Source organism: Pogona vitticeps, chromosome 2 (assembly GCF_051106095.1).
Source record: "Pogona vitticeps strain Pit_001003342236 chromosome 2, PviZW2.1, whole genome shotgun sequence".
Lineage (NCBI taxonomy): Eukaryota > Metazoa > Chordata > Lepidosauria > Squamata > Agamidae > Pogona > Pogona vitticeps.
The window spans coordinates 108062782-108079035 of NC_135784.1; the positions used below are offsets into that span (position 1 = coordinate 108062782).

At 37.7% G+C, this 16254-nt stretch overlaps 1 protein-coding gene across 3 annotated transcripts in view; it reads left to right on the forward strand.

Moving 5' to 3' along the window:
* RBM27 (RNA binding motif protein 27) overlaps positions 1-15879 on the forward strand; it is a 51427-nt gene extending 35548 nt beyond the window's left edge. For 2 of the 3 annotated variants that reach the window (XM_020806497.3, XM_072990215.2), the window contains exons 10-21: positions 303-450; positions 2254-2407; positions 3634-3903; positions 4066-4200; positions 6007-6129; positions 7141-7215; positions 7334-7498; positions 9284-9388; positions 9495-9686; positions 10632-10718; positions 11202-11312; positions 12552-15879. In XM_020806497.3, coding sequence (XP_020662156.3) covers positions 303-450; positions 2254-2407; positions 3634-3903; positions 4066-4200; positions 6007-6129; positions 7141-7215; positions 7334-7498; positions 9284-9388; positions 9495-9686; positions 10632-10718; positions 11202-11312; positions 12552-12638 — 1652 coding nt within the window. In that variant the 3' untranslated portion in view covers positions 12639-15879. The remainder of the gene's footprint in view (positions 1-302; positions 451-2253; positions 2408-3633; positions 3904-4065; positions 4201-6006; positions 6130-7140; positions 7216-7333; positions 7499-9283; positions 9389-9494; positions 9687-10631; positions 10719-11201; positions 11313-12551) is intronic. The other variant, XM_072990216.2, reaches the window with a different exon arrangement.
* The last annotated feature ends 375 nt before the right edge of the window (positions 15880-16254 follow it).

A 16254-nucleotide genomic window follows, 5' to 3' on the forward strand; every position in this document is an offset into this window, starting at 1 on the left:
ACAATTTTCACAAGCAGTAGTACTGAAATAACTGCTTGGTGGGAGATCCTCTAGTCTAGGGCTAACCAATTTATCTTTTTTATTCTTGTATTTTCTGTTACAATCCTATTGTAAATATTGAGCTTGTGTCCAACCAACCACTTCAGCTATTTTTTTTTCCAATTGCTTAGGGAAGGTACTCTATGAAATGAATAGGTATTGCTTTAAATTCTTGAGTTCTTAAGCATTTCGCATATTATCATTTGTAAATACAGTAACTTTCCAAGTTGTTGCACACATGGAATTCTTTTTTTTCTTTTCAGCTGCAAATATTATCATCCAGACTGAGCCTCCAGTTGGCATTACAAATAACAACACTAGTGTCTCCAGAGTGGTACTTGAGCCAGAAAACAGGAAGCGAGTTTCAAATACCATAGAAGGGCCAACTCCAAAGAAACCTTGGATTGGAAAGTAAGAACTTTTATATCCTGCTGGTGACTTGGCAAACTGAGGTCAGCTCTTGTAAGAAATAGTGAATAATTCTTCCTAAGTAACATGCAGGAGTATCTGGGGAAGGGATGTGAACCAACTCTTTAGGGTTTTTGTATCTTATCACTGTCCAGCAGCAGGACAAGCACTTTGGCTCATGTCATGATGTTGGCCAAATAGCTGAGGTTAAATTTTCACTCTTTACACAAAGCTCAAGATGTATTGCTGTATTCATAACCCTTGCTAACAGTCTGTATAGTCTACCACTTTTCTCCACCACCTAGATTCATTAGTCATTGTTGGCAAGCAAGGGGGCAGATTGCTGTTTCCATTTGACTTATTATTAAGGAAGCAGCTGAGAGCGGAGGATGGTGTGACCTCTCCCTGATTCCACTGATCCTTGTGCTGTTAACAGCAAGAAAGCAATTAGTTGTATTGGAGTCATTGGAAAAGGGGCTTAATGCCTCCTACTGTGTTTCCCCAAAAATAAGACAGGGTCTTATATTAATTTTTGCTCCAAAAACACATTAGGGCTTATTTTCAAGGAATGTTTTATTTTTTTTCATGTACAACAGTCTACATTTATTCAAATACAGTCATGTCATCTTCTTCTGGTTGTTGCACAATGGTGGAGGACAGGGTTTCCCTTAACTGGGGCTTATTTTTGGAGTAGGGCTTATATTACAAGCATCCTGAAAAATCATAGGGCTTATTTTCATGTTAGGTCTTATTTTCGGGGGAAACAGGGTATTAGTCTGAAGCTCCCCCTTACTCCATCCCTTTAACATCCCTCTCCCATCCTTGCACACTGAGATAGGTTTGTGTACAATTCCCACCCCACCAGTTGACTCTCTGGGACTTAAACATGTTTCTTTCTTAGTGACTAAAACATGTTTCTTCTTCAGATGTGGAGGAGCTTGCTTGAAGACATAAAGACTTAGGTTTGCCACAGTGTAGTAAGATGTGTAGATGAGAGTGCCTTGCCCCAGACCCACCTAGTAAACTTGGATTTTAATGCCAAGGACTAGCATCCTATTCACTGCAAAAGAAGCATAGAACTCTGCCCACAAAGCTCCAAATGATCTGATTTGCTTTGTGCTTACTTCCTGAGTGATTTGCATGACTAGTTGGAAAGCACAGGAGAGGAAAACAAGCAAACTTAGAACTTGAGCTAAACTGTGGCAATGTTGTGGGTAAAGAAGGAGTGGTGGGGAGGTTGGTATATTTTTTTGCTTGCATATGGAAGTATCTTGAGTAGGAAGACCTAGCCTTTTGTAGCCCCCTCCCAGCCATACTGGAGACCTTTGCAGTCCTTGCCTCTCTGGCATTGGAGGTCCAGTGTCACTATCTGAAAGGGGAACATATCAAGGGGAAGAATCAAGAGAACGTGTGAATTCATTTTCTTGGCATATACCCAAATCGTATGATGAGGTTACATCTTAGGCATAGTTGATATGGATTTAGTTCTCATTACAATCAATGACAATGAACTTGGGGAAGGAGAAAACAGTGGCACAAGAAACTGGGAGATAAAGAGCAAAATACTGCTCCTTCCACCCAGCTGACATGTGCTGGCCCATCCTGGTATGTTTTGGCATATAAGAGGTCCTTCACCTTGGGTTCACCCTACCCTTTTCGCTGCCTTGTAATCCAGCTTTGATTTGATCCAGCAAAGCAGTTGTTAGGGTACTATGGAATGAAAAAACCCTCATGCTTTTTCCTTTGAATTTCATCTCTTGAAAATATAAACATAAGCCTGTTTTCTCTCCCCCACCCCATATTCAGACAAGCAAATAACAACCAGAATAAGCCAGGATTTCTGAAGAAGAACCAGTATACAAACACCAAATTGGAAGTTCGTAAAATACCACCAGAACTGAATAATATTACTCAACTTAATGAACATTTCAGCAAATTTGGAACAATTGTCAATATTCAGGTAAATCCAATAACATCACCTTTTGTTAAGTTATATTACAGTATAACTGAGATCAAGACTCGCACCCATGCATGAAAATTGAAAGGAATCATATTTTGGCTGAACGTTAAAAGATACTTTGTGACAGTTTAAGCTGTTCAGCAGTACAGTGGTGCCTCACTTTATGACGTTAATTCATTCCAGCGAAATCGCTGTAGAGCGAAATAAAAAAGCCCATTGAAATGCATTGAAACCCTTTCAGTTTGTTCCAATGGGCTGAAAACGCACTGTCCAGCGAAGATCCTCCATAGGGGCGGCCATTTTCGGTGCCTGTGTAGCAAGGAATCCGTCCCTAAGCACAGCAGGGGGCCATTTTCTTCATCCAGTGGCCATTTTGAAACCCGGTGATCAGCTGTTTTTGATCGTCATAAATTGAAAATCTGTTCCCGAAGCAGGGAACCTATCATCGCAGAGTGGAAAAACCCCATTCAAACCATCGTTTTGCGATCGCAAAACCCTCACCGTCAAGCGGATTCGTCATTAAACAGGGTAATCGTAAAGCGGGGCACGACTGTATATGTTTCAGGAGTAGTGCTCTCTTAGGAAGGCATTTCATTTGCAGCTGGATAACACTTTGGTAGGGATGTGGTTGCCTCCTGCATTGCAGGTCCTGAACTGCATTTCCTCAAAGATCCCTTTCATTTCTCCAATAGTAAGAGCAATAATAAGAGAACTAAGATATAGTATATATTTGCCCTACAGTGCCTTATTTTCTGTTGTAACAATTCAGTCCAGCATTCATGCAGACAACCAACTGATGATGTCCCTCTCTATGCTAGCTTGGTCTTCTGGGAATTCAGTAACATTCAGAGGAGCACAGTTCACTTACCCTACTTTAGGATATTTTTGGAAAAACCATTCTGACACTGTATCAAAATACTACATGGAATGATTTACTAGTACTTCGGTAACAGCATAGAGTTAGCTCACTGGTATCAGAGGTCAGTGTAGTGTTTTATTGAGGCAGTTGCTAGTTCTTAAGCTTCTAGTGCTTTTATTATCTATTGGGAAATGTAGGAATGCTAGATACTATATGTAATTAGCATCCGTTTTTCTGTAAGTTTCAGTTTGGACCCCTTTTGATTAGGATAAAAAGGTTAAATGCTGTATTATGTCTTATATGTTTTATTTTACTAAGATGATTATTGGATAATGTTGACTTACATATTTCAATGCATATTCTTTAGGTTGCCTTCAAGAATGATCCTGAAGCTGCTCTGATTCAGTACTTAACCAATGATGAAGCCAGAAAAGCCATTTCCAGCACCGAGGCTGTGTTGAACAATCGGTTTATACGAGTATTGTGGCACCGGGAAAACAGTGAGCAGCCCCCATTGCAACCCTCTCAGCACCAGCACCAGCACCAGCCACCTCCAACAGTTCATCAACAGCTTCATTTGCAGCAACAGGTGCTGGCTCAGGCTCCAGCAGCAACCATGCATAACACTATGCCAAAGGTACACCCAACCTGAATGCTTTTCTTTTTCCTAAACTTTTTTAGGAAAAAAAATACGTTGTGCCTGTGAGATGTCAATATTACAAAAAAAGAGAGAGAGAGAGAGAGAAGAGAGTGATTAAATGCATACTCAAATTTTTCTGTGTAATACACATTTGTGTAGGTGACTAAGCCAATGACATCAGGTGCCTACGTCCTTAACAAGATTCCAGTTAAACATCGGCTTGGAGCAACTGGTGGAAGTCAGTCAGACTCTCAACATCTGGTACTTAACCAGTCAAGTGCAGAGGATGCTCAGGTGTGTGAGCATGTGAATCAAATGATGCATGTTACCCTCTATGAAAACTCAATATTGAAAAGAGTAGTTCTGTTTGGACCCATTCCATGTCTGGGTGTTGCATCTTCTGATTTGTAATGCCAAAGTTCAGGTTTCTACCTGTTTTTATTTCTGGCTTAGGATGGAAACTTTATATCCACATTGGTATACACATTTTTGCACACACTAAGAATCACAAGCATTGGTATTGATATTGTGGACCAGTACATAATACTTTTCAGTGAAGACAAATAGTAATGGGAACTGAATGGATTACTGCCTCCAGTGGAACTCAAAATGCAGACCAGACATGCTGCAGACCAAACAGTTTTAAAATTTGGTTGTTGTAGGTTTTTCAGGCTGTTTGGCCATGTTCTGGGGTTTTTTCTTCCTAATGTTTAGCCAGTCTCTGTGACCGGCATCTTCAGAGGACAGGAGTTAGAACTCTGTCTGTGTTCTGGTGTAGTGTGTGGGATAGTTAAATATTTGTAGCTATGGGATCAGTTTTTTGTCCTTTTCAGGAGATTGGGTGATTATGGTGATCAAGGTATTTTTTGTTATGGGTGTATTGTTGTGATAAGGGGGGAGATGATCTGTCACTGTGATTGATGAGTGTTGATAGCTGGTCTTTTGTGTGCAGTGATCACTGGTCCTTGTGGCCAGGTAGAGTTTGTTGACCTTTTTGCAGGCTGTATTTTTCAGTGCTGGGAGCCAGGCTTTCTTAGACTTTCATCTCTTCTGTTGAAACTGTGCTGATGTTTGTGGATTTCAATGGCTTCTCTGTGTAGTCTAACATAATGATTGCTGGTGTTGTCCAGTACTTCTGTTTTTTGAAATAGGATTTCATATCCAGTTTGTTTCAGTGCATGTTCAGCTCCTACCGATTTTTCTGATTGTTTTACTCTGCAGTGTCTTTCATTTTCTTTGATTCTGGTGCAGATGCTGCATTTTGTGGTCCCTATATATCCCTGGCCATTACTGCAAAGTATCCAGTATACTCCTGCAGTGGTGAGGGGGTCCCTTTTGTCCTTTGCTCACTATAACATTTGTTGTATTTTTGTGGTGGGCCTGAATACTGTTTGTAGGTTGTATTTTTTCAAAAGTTTCCCCATGTGGTCTGTGACCCCTTTGATGTATGGCAGAAATACTTTATTTGTGGGTGGCTGTTTTTCTTCTTCAGTTCAGTATTGTTTTCTCAGTTTGATGGCTCTTGGATTAGCCTGCAGGACCCAATTCAGATGGTTGAGTTTGGTGCTGAGAAATTGAGCTTCACAGTTCCGATTCGCACGGTCCGCCAGTGTTTTGATTATGCCTCTTTTTTGTTATGGATAATGGTTGGAGTTTTTGTGTAGGTACCAGTCTGTGTGGGTGGGGTTTTGGTAGACATGACAAAATGAGAAGTCCTCACTTTTGTTGTCAGTGGTTTAGACATTAATGGCTCTGTGTTGTGTTATTTTGAGGAGACAGCACATTTAGTTATATAAGTTTTATGATCACTGCTTTACATTTCTTCAGTGTTGTCACATGAAAAGATGTACTAAAATATTTATGAAATGTGAGGGGGTGTATTCACTTCTGTGATACACTGTATGTTGAGGGGTTTTTTTCTTTTCAGTTTCCAAATATCTAGTTACTTCTAGATCTTTACTCTTAATGCCTTAATATCTCTAGTATTTGAACAAATCAAGGAAATACAGTTTTACTTCATCTTTAAAAGTTTTGTATCAAAGTAGGTTGCTTGGAGAGAGCCACCTGACAATTTTTACAAATGATACCTCTTGTTTTCAGATGTTTCCTGCTTCAGCTGGCCATACAAAGATGGTTTACAGTTCCTCCAGTTTGAAAACATCCATAAAACCTGTTGTAGGAAATAAATCTCATGATGTCCAAGAAGTTTTTAAAAAGAAACAGGTAATTTTTTGCATATTATAGTAATTTTCTTTTGAACTCTAAAATGGAATATTCAAAAAAATATTTTTTCTTCCAAAAAAAACCACCTTCCAGTTTTTGAATGTGGGATTTTGTGCTTCTGTATCCATGATTCAAAATGCCAGGAAGTGGCCCAGTGTTGCTGCATAACATCTTGCCTGCGTTGTCAGCAGAAAAAAGTATGTCAGGCTTTAAAAAGCAAAGGACAGCCTGAATGTTGACAACACCAATGGAAGCAGTCATGGTGGTCTACAGGTTATCCCTTGTGCTCACTAGCATTCACGTAGTGACACCAAAGAAGGGAAAATCTCAGAAGCTGACTCCTTTTTTCATCAGTTAACCACTTCTCACGCAAACACAAAACAATTGTCAGGGCTGTTTTTTTCAACAGGTGTGAATGTGTTGTGAATACTAAGGGATACAGAAGCACAATATTACATGTTCATAAAATGGAAGGTAGTGGGGGTGTTCGTGGTTTTCTTAGAACTGAACTTCCTGACTTTTTAAAATGGAAGTTTGAGTACACATAGACAACACACAGATTCCAACAGAAACTTTCCCCTTGTAGAATTACTTAGTGCTAGGGGATCCCAAAAGATGAGCACATGATCTGTAATATGCTTGCTAGGGGAGAAGCAAGAACAGCTGGGCATGGTGAGCTTGCTGCAGTAGCTGACTTCGAGCTGGTTATGGAATGTGACCAAAGACTGAGTGACTGGTTTGTTTAGTTAGTTAGTTAGTTGGTATTTCTTTCACATGGCCCAGAAAACATGATGAGGCTTAACTTTCCAAAAAGCATAAGTACAAGCAAGGTCATAAATTGTGGGGGTATCATGGAACATAACTGTGGTGTCCAGTAAAACATTGGGTGAGTTTGTGATTCAAATTACACTGTTTGTATCAACACCTAAGATGATGATTTAATTGTCTTTTCCAAGCCATAGTAATTAGATTTTGCCATCTAGCACACTCAAAGCAATTTTTTTTAACCAGGAGGCAATGAAGCTGCAGCAAGACATGAGGAAGAAAAAGCAGGAAATGCTAGAGAAACAAATAGAATGTCAAAAGGTTGGTTATTCTTTTTATTTAAATATTAACACGTCCATGTGTGCTTATTTCAGTAGACAAGGAAGTTAGTGAATGTTTTTAGGATTTTCAATCTGCTGTCTTATTTTGGTTTTCACAGATGTTAATATCAAAATTGGAAAAAAGTAAAGGTATGAAACCAGAAGAAAGAGCAGAGATCATGAAGACACTGAAGGAGCTAACAGTTAAAATTTCACAGTTGAAGGATGAGTTGAAAACTTCATCTGCTGCTACTGCAACATCAAAGCTGAAATCCAAAACAGAGGTGAGTAGTCTTGATGTTTGTGATCTTGTGTTTTCATATTAAAATCTGGTATCAGTTTGCTGCCAATAGAATCCAGTTTCAGTACATGATCAGAGCCATGGATCAGAATCTTTATGTTAAGCATTTATCATATTCTTCTTCATGCATTTTTTGTTTCAAAGCTTCCCTGAGTTTATCTGAAAGCATGCTGTTGCACTCATGTTCTCATTGTGGGCCTCTTGGTGCCATTTGCTTGGCCATTGTATTCTGTACTGGGTAGGCCTTTGGTCTGATACAGCTCATGTCTTGTCATGACAAGCTGTCTCACTTTATCTGAAGTACATAATTCGCTGAAATCATGTTCCTTTCTTTTGGTTCTGAAAGAAATATGGTTTGAGGATTGATAAGTCTTTTTTGAGTTGTTGCCTGTGTATGGCAAAGACATACATTCAGAATACAAGGCATCCTCTGACTGTTGTCTCAAATTCAAGATGCCAGCCCATTGTTGAGGCAAAGAAGATAAAGGAGTTTGTGCCACTTTTAGCATGTCATGAAATCTTTCGCTCTAGTTACCACTCAAAACCCTATTTCAGCTCTAGAGACTGAAAATTAGATTTATTTTCATATTTTCAAATAAGTAAACCCTATTCTTTGGAACAGGTTACTAGTGGAGATATGTCAGGTTCCTTCCCTCAGGAATCTGTTAAAAACAGGACTATTTAATACTGTCTTTAACAAATGAGACTGCCGGATGCTGTTAATATTTTATTTTTGTTTTGGGGTTTTCTCTTTTCTTTTTTAATTGCCAGATTGTTGTCTTCAAAATTTGCAAGTTTTAACTTGTAAACTGCTCATAGTAGTGTGTGCAGTAATTGGGTGCCATATAAATCAAATAAATACAATAAGAAGATATAAATGTGGAGCAGTAGTAATCAAAAGAAAAGAAACAGTCTTTAGGATTGCAGTGAATAGATTAGCTACTAATAACTTCATTCATCAGAAGAATGCTTGTGCCTTAGTCACTAGAACCATAGTGGTGTAACTATTATGTTATTGTGTTGTATTCCATGTATCTGCTGCATTAAGGGTGTTGTGTTCATTGTTGAGATCAGTGTATTGGCTAGCTGGTATAAACGTACTCATTCTGAATCTGTTATTTATATACACACACACACACATATATATATATACACATATACACACACATATATATATATATATAAACTTTTATAAGGACTTCTAAAACTTGAGATTTACTGAGTTTCAATTTTTGGGGAGGAATGATCAGTATCTTATTTGGTATTATACACAAGGCCTTCCAGCTGTGGAATTTCATCAAAGTGCTGGTCCAGCGTCTGGTTGTTCGTGACCGGCACTTGATCAGACTGTTGCTGTGGCTTCCACACTTAGAGCTCTACACATGCATAGATACTGAACAGGATACTGGCCAATGAATTCGAAATATTTTTAAAATTGTCTCTTCTTTTCCCTACTTAGCATCTTTTTGCTGAAGTGTTTGAATATTAAAAAACAGAATCTTCAGGTTTCTGATGAGTCTCCAGTTTGTCCAGTAGTCAAATGCAGTTTGGTTCAGTTTTCCCATTTAGTACCAACACTATAAATCTGTTTTGCTACTTTTCCCTCTTTATAACCTGTTTTATAATATTTAACACTGAATGGTTCCCTATTTCAATTTCAAAAAGAGCTCTAAGGCAACAAGAAACATATTAACACTGGTTTGTATACAAAGAGAACTAGAACAAATACAAATGTTTTCTTCTGTTTCACCATCTCAACCTTTCAAAGGCACAAAAAGAACTTCTGGATGCAGAACTGGACTTTCATAAAAGGCTGTCTTCAGGGGAGGATACAACTGAATTAAAGAAAAAGTTGACACAGTTACAGGTGGAGGTGAGTTTATAAGGTTCACTGTTTTCTTAACTGTGATATTAATTTTAGTGTATGTACTGTACAGCACAAAGTCCATGAAAGGTGAAACATATTCTTTTGTCTGCAGGCTGCCCGCTTAGGTATCCTGCCTGCTGGTCGTGGAAAAGCGATGTCTGGTCAAAGCAGAGGACGAGGGCGTGGACGTGGAGGCAGAGGCAGAGGGATGGGGAATCATATGGTAGTGGATCACCGTCCCAAATCACTAACCATTTGGGGATTCGTGGAAGAGGAGAAAGATGAGTTACTGCAGCACTTTTCAGTAAGTTATCAAGTTATAATTAACACTTTCAGTTTCTTGTATATGGTCACTAGGATAACATAAAAACACAAAAGATGGCCTAAAAATAAATTTCCTTCATTTTAAGTACAGTATCAGTTGTTTTTTACAGTTAGTCCAGTGTCCTTTCTAGCTGAAATAGAATCGCATCAGTTCCTCATGTATTTGATTTAATTCTGGAGAGATAAAATGTCCCAGCCCATATCCTTCTGAAGTTTCCACTTTATCATTCTTCCAGACTTGCTGTTCTATGGGAAACTGCTTATCTCAAGAAATTATTATCTTTTCAGTGGGAGTTATAGAATCAAAGCTGTTCTGGAGGGTCTTGCGCATTTGTCAGTTGAATCATTCTGCAATGATTGACTTAGAGCTTAGCACCAAGCAGTTACTGCCATTTCAGCTCTTTCTTCACAGATAGGGCAGGTTTTGTTTCTAGGTGTTTCCAGACTGTGCAGTTTGTCTCTGCCTATCAATCCAGCAATGCTTGTCTCCTGGACTGATATAACTTGACTTGAGCTTGCTTTTTTGTGGTGACAAGATTATGGACAAAAGCAAAATGTCATTAAGGGAACAGAACACAGATTGATGCATTTCTTTTAGAAATCCTAGAACACCAAACCTGCTAGTACTCTAAGATTAGTATAAAAGCTGAGGTATATTATGTATGCACCACCGCCATTAAAAAAAATCCTGCCATACACTTGGTGGACAACAGCCATGTATGGTAGACTTAGCCTGAGATAATGTACTAGGCTCAAAATTATTAATTGAACTGTCTGGTTCAGTGACAATTTCAGTTTGGCTCCTCCTGGTCTGACTGAACACTACTAACTATGCCACACATTGTCTTGAAACCGTACACTACATTGGCGTACAGCATGCTGGAAAAGCAGGCATGGATCTTTATTCATATTATGTGTCTTACAGAAATTTGGAGATATTGAAGGCCTTCAAGAGGAGGAGTCTCCTTTAAGTATTGTTTTGACATTTAAGTCGCGTTCGGAAGCTGAAAATGTAAGTAAGATGGAACAAGTTCTTGATGCTTTCAGAAGAATGTTTTGCTACTTCTTTACTATTGTATTTAGAGGCAAACGTCAGCCTCTGAGGCAGTTAATATGACTGTGGGTGCTGCAGAGATAAGCCATCTCCCTTTGGGTTTCCAATTCAGAGTTCCAAGTGCTGAATGTTTAAATCCTTTTGCTACTCTCAAACAGATTGTGAGTTTTTGAAAAAGGCTTATGGGTAGGCAATATAAACAAATAGTGGAGAACCTATGGCCCACCACCTGCTGATGAGCTGCTGTTGCCACTATTCATTCCCATTGGTCAGGATGGCTAATGATAACTGGAATCCCATAAATTCTGGAAGTCCCCCTGCCCCAACTGAAAAGCTGCATCAAGCACTTGTTGAGTCAAGGGAGATGTCTCTAGACAGCGTATGTACCCAAAAATCATCTCATGAATTGCTTTTTTTGCCTTCCTGAATATCCTGCTTTAGGCTGCCAACCAAGGATTAAAGTTCAAAGACCGGCGACTTCAGATATCATGGCATAAACCCAAGGTACCCTCTGTATCTACGGAAACTGAAGAGGAAGAACCCAAGGAAGAGGTATGGGACCAGCATTTGAGTAGTTGTACCTTAAAATCTCTTAAACTTCATCTTTATTTCTAAGTGAACATTTTTTAAAAAATCTAACTCTACAAACATCCTTGTATGCATAATAATCCAGCAAGAATCTCTGGATTGAATGCATTCTCTTTGTATTGTGACAAAGTCCTTCTGATTAGAGATATGCATAGTGAAAATGTTGATATTTCTTTTGGTTCCAACTTATTTTGTGAGTTCCTCTTTCGTTTTTCATGTACTGCTTCTTTCATTTCACATAAAAGCAACCACCTCTTTCAGATCCTTTCCCTATTTATTTATTTATTTATTTATTTATTTATTTATTTATTTATTTATTTATTTATTTATACATGTGATTCCCATGATTCCCATTTGTATGTTCTAGCCCTTCAAAAGCCTTACATACTCTTTCAAAGCTACTCCAAAAGAGCAGGGAAAGAAGGCAGCAGGGAATTGGTCTACTAGAAAAGCAGGCAACAGTACATGAAAAAAAAAGCATCATCAGACCTATGCAGGAACTCATTTGGAGAGAAAGAAAGCCTGTGGCAGTGTACCTGCACCCCACCCACCCCCATGTACATCACCACGTGAGGCCATACAGAGATGCTTTTCCAGCCAAAATATGCCACCAGTCCTAAACACAGAGCAAAAAAATACCTTGGTCACCCACTAACCAATTCAAAAAACAATAAACCACCAAACAACTAGAAAAAATAGTATGAGTTTGGTTGCAGTGCCACCCACCTAGCACAACAGAGACCCTTTAGGTCTGAGCAGCGCAATAGAAAAAAAGACAAGGAAAGGAGTTAGATAGCTGCCTGGCATACACAAAAGCAAACAGCAATACAAACCGTTCGTAAAAATTCACCAAAATATGGAAGTTTAATAGAATAAATACACAATAAATTAACCAAATAGCAAATAAAAAAATTAATGAAAGAGGGAAAGCATCTCTATTTCTTTCTCTCTCCCCTCGCAACATATATATATATATGGCAAAAAAATTACAATCAGTACAACTCCCCAAACAAAATCTGCAAGAATATGAGATTTACAGTCCATTTTACAACTTTAAAAATCTCCCATGCTTCACCATTGGATCTCCATGTTCTGCAGTTTTCTCTGTGTGGTCTTATACTTCATGTAGCTAAAATGCACTGAATCTTTGGATGTCATCTGCTGTAATAATCACATTTTGTATTGTATGTTCTCTTTGTTCAGGAAACTGAAACCTCAGATTTATTTTTACCAGAAGATGACGATGATGAAGATGAAGATGAAGATGAATCCCGCTCCTGGAGGAGATGAAACTTGAAGTGGAATCACATAGTTTTAGATTTTCTTGGTCTACAACTTAAACAAATTATTTAAAGAAAGTCAGTGAGCCAAAAATCTGCTTTTGTTTTTCTTTTCATATGTATCAGAGAGCAAGCATAAGTTTGACATATAAACTTAACGAATAAGTAGCTATGATCAGCCAAAGGCTCAAAGCTTTCACAGAGTTGTGAAGGTGACTTGATCCTCTACAGATGATATGCACCAGTCTTTCTAACCCAGTTTGTGTTAATTCCTTTTTTAAAATACGATTAGTATATTGTCAGTGACAAAAAAGGCTTTATATACTACTGTGGAATCCAAGATGAAAACTCTATGTGACATTCCTTTGAATAGCAACATGGATTGAATTTTCTGATTAAGAAATCCCTTCATTAGGGTTAAATCAATTAATTGGTTGTGTAACTTTAACTTCTCAGATTATCAAGAATTTGACAAGTATGTAGAAGACATAAGTTTTCCTACATTCCTCTATTTGAGATAGGCTATCTAGCAGAACTTACTCTCTAACAGCACTGATGGTAACGTCCTGTCACAATATTTCGATGACTATCAATCCACAGACAGACCTTTTTGTTTATTCCTTGAGTGCAGTTCACCAACTGTTGCTGTGCATTCCACATTTATTGCAGTGGAACATATATGAGCCTCATACACAATTTATATTAAAAATGAATACACAGTGAGGCTTGAAGAGCAACCAACAGTGGTGAATGTGTGTTAGCCCTTCCAAAGTAGCTGTCCATTATACCTCCTTCTCCTTTACTGGTTGATATCTTTTTAATTTTTTAGGCTTATACAGTATTTCATTTAACTTATTTTTCCTTTAGCCCAAGAAGTCGCAAATCTAAAATAATCCAGTTTTAAAATAAATACTGAATCAGAGCTTGGAGTGATACAGCGCTTAACTCCAAACAAAGCAAGTTTTATAAAATGAATGTTATGCAGGAGAGGGAATTACGAGACTTTGGCTTACTCGGATGCCTTTTTTCTGCATGCTTTTGGATTTCTCCTGCACATACATCTTTTTAAAAAGCACCACATGGTAACTGATATAGATTGTGGGGAAAACTTGTTAATATAATTCAGCTTTGACAGGGCAATAGATATTCTTAACTTGTGTGGTCTGTTCCTGTTGTTAAGCCTAAGCACATTATCCTGTGTCATTACCTTCATTTTTAGTGCCTCTGTACTGTACTCAGTAGAAATGAGTACCATATTATATAAAGAAAGATGTTAAGCTAGTGCATTCTGAATGTAAAGGTCAAAGAAATAAGAGAGATTTTACTGTATTAATTTCTGTGGTACTAAAACAATAGTGCAGACAAATAGAAACATTAATTACATCTTTTTTTAGAAGTCCTGTATTCAAATATGTCACTACACCTGCTACTAGATCCACCCTACATATCAAAAGCCCTAAATCAATTAAGCTTTGGCTCGCAACATGAAGTGTTCCTCTTCATTTTGAGTACAGTTTACTCAGTATCCATATAGTAGTATGTAAAGTCCAAATCATAAGCAATTTATGTTCCAGGTAAACTTGAAGAGAAGTGTAATCTGACAGCAATTTTCCCCTTTACATGACAGCCTTGGTTTTCTAGATTATTGCTACATTCCTAGTAATGTTGAATCCAACAGAGTTAAGTTATAAGGAAAAAAGCATGAACATTGCACATCCTAACAGGCAAAGCCTTGCTCTTTCATTTCCTGTAACATATATTGGAACCCCTGTGGCTCAGTATGTAGCCATCAGATGCATCAACTCATCACAGCAGAATGCTTTGGAATCTGGATAGTTCAATCAAATGACAGAGGGAACAAAGGATTTATATATATGTGTGTGTGCGTGTAAATATATATTGTACAGGGTTTTTTAAAGAACTGTAATTTTGTAAATATTTTGCTTTTTGTGTACTGAAACTACCAGCATCTAGATTTCCATAAAAATTCTTGTATTTTTGTATTGGAAGATTACAGTGAGTGAGTGAAGCTGTAAGAGAGATTTCCATAGCCTTTAGCATAGTTAGAACAGATGGGATTCCTTTTCATATGGTTTTAAATAACATTTTGTTAGCATTCTGTTTAGACCAGGATGACTGTCCTCTGGATTTTTCCCCCATGGAGAGAGATATATAAGGGCCAATAGGGAAATGTTTTGTTCAATGAGGGTTTTTTTTTTTTAATTCTTCCTTCTTTTCTTTTCTTTTTTCTTTTAATGTTTGTTGACTTACATAAATCCTCTACTGACACCCTAATATGATTTTTCAGCCCAGAAGCATAAACCAAGTTGGTGCTCCTCAGCTCATGTACTGAAAGCATACGATTGTGTTAGTGAGAATATAAGTGATGGGCAGCATAGTGGTAACTCATTTACTACAAAGGGAAAAAGGAAACTAGTTTAAAGTGACCTTGATTTTGACATGGCTATGGATCTCCCTGTGTTGTGCATTAGAACTTAGTAGGACACCTTCCGTGTTACTAGGTAGTTGATTTCTGGTAACACTTTATTTCTGATAGCTGTGAAATTGTCACTTTCACATTCATAAGCCATAACTGACAAGCGTAATAATATAAATATGTACCTACCAAGTGACTTGAGAACTCTAAATTGATCTAAAATAAAATGTTACCACATGTGGAGTGCACCTCACTGACTACTTAAGCAGTGTGAAATCCCATTGAAATCCAGAAGAATGCCACATTGTAAATGGTCAGTGAATCACGCCCTCAGAGCTTTACAGATATTAATGCTACTGCTATATAAATTGTCAGTTTAACAGTGGTGTGAAATCTCTTTGTTTTATTTTTTAAAATCCTTGAGGATTAAAAAAAAAGCATCCCAAAATTGTTTTGAAAAATGTATATTCACCTACAGTGGAGATGCTTCAACAGTTCTTAACAAAATCATGTGAAAAGGAATATTAAATTCCTCTCAGTGTATAGTAAACTTGTATTATAGTTTTTACAAGATTGTGAACTTGTGTAATAGTATATTAGGAGATATTGTTGGATTTCTAACTGTTTATACATTTAAATTCATACATGTAATGTTTGTTTTATTGATTACACTCTGAATTTCTAAGATGCATGTTGACTTTTTGCAATAAAGAGATAATATGGAATGGTTTAAACTTCTAAAAAAAGACATAAAACAATTTGAATATGAATTTGGAAAAATAACCATTCCAGAAAAAAATTATAATCACAAAAATAGCTGTATTGCTTCGTTTCTTCTGAGATGTGCGAATGTGGGATGTATGTTTTGTTGTAAGGGTATGGGCAGAAGTAGTTCAAAGAGTTGCTAGTACTTATCCACCATCCTTTGCTCAAATTCTGGGACCTCTGCAGTGAAATAATAGGAAGAAGCTATTTAAGTCTGTTACCTAGACGGTTGTGTTTCTACCAGATTTTTTTTCCAGTGGATCTTCTCAAAGGTAGGGAACATGCCATGTTCCCTACCTTCATATGTCAGCAACTTGAAAACATATTCCCTTCACAAGAAGAATCTTGGGTACATTGCTATTGGGTACAGTCAAGGCTTCACTTGACTGTTATTTTGGGGGGAAATGTGGTTTTTTTAAGTATA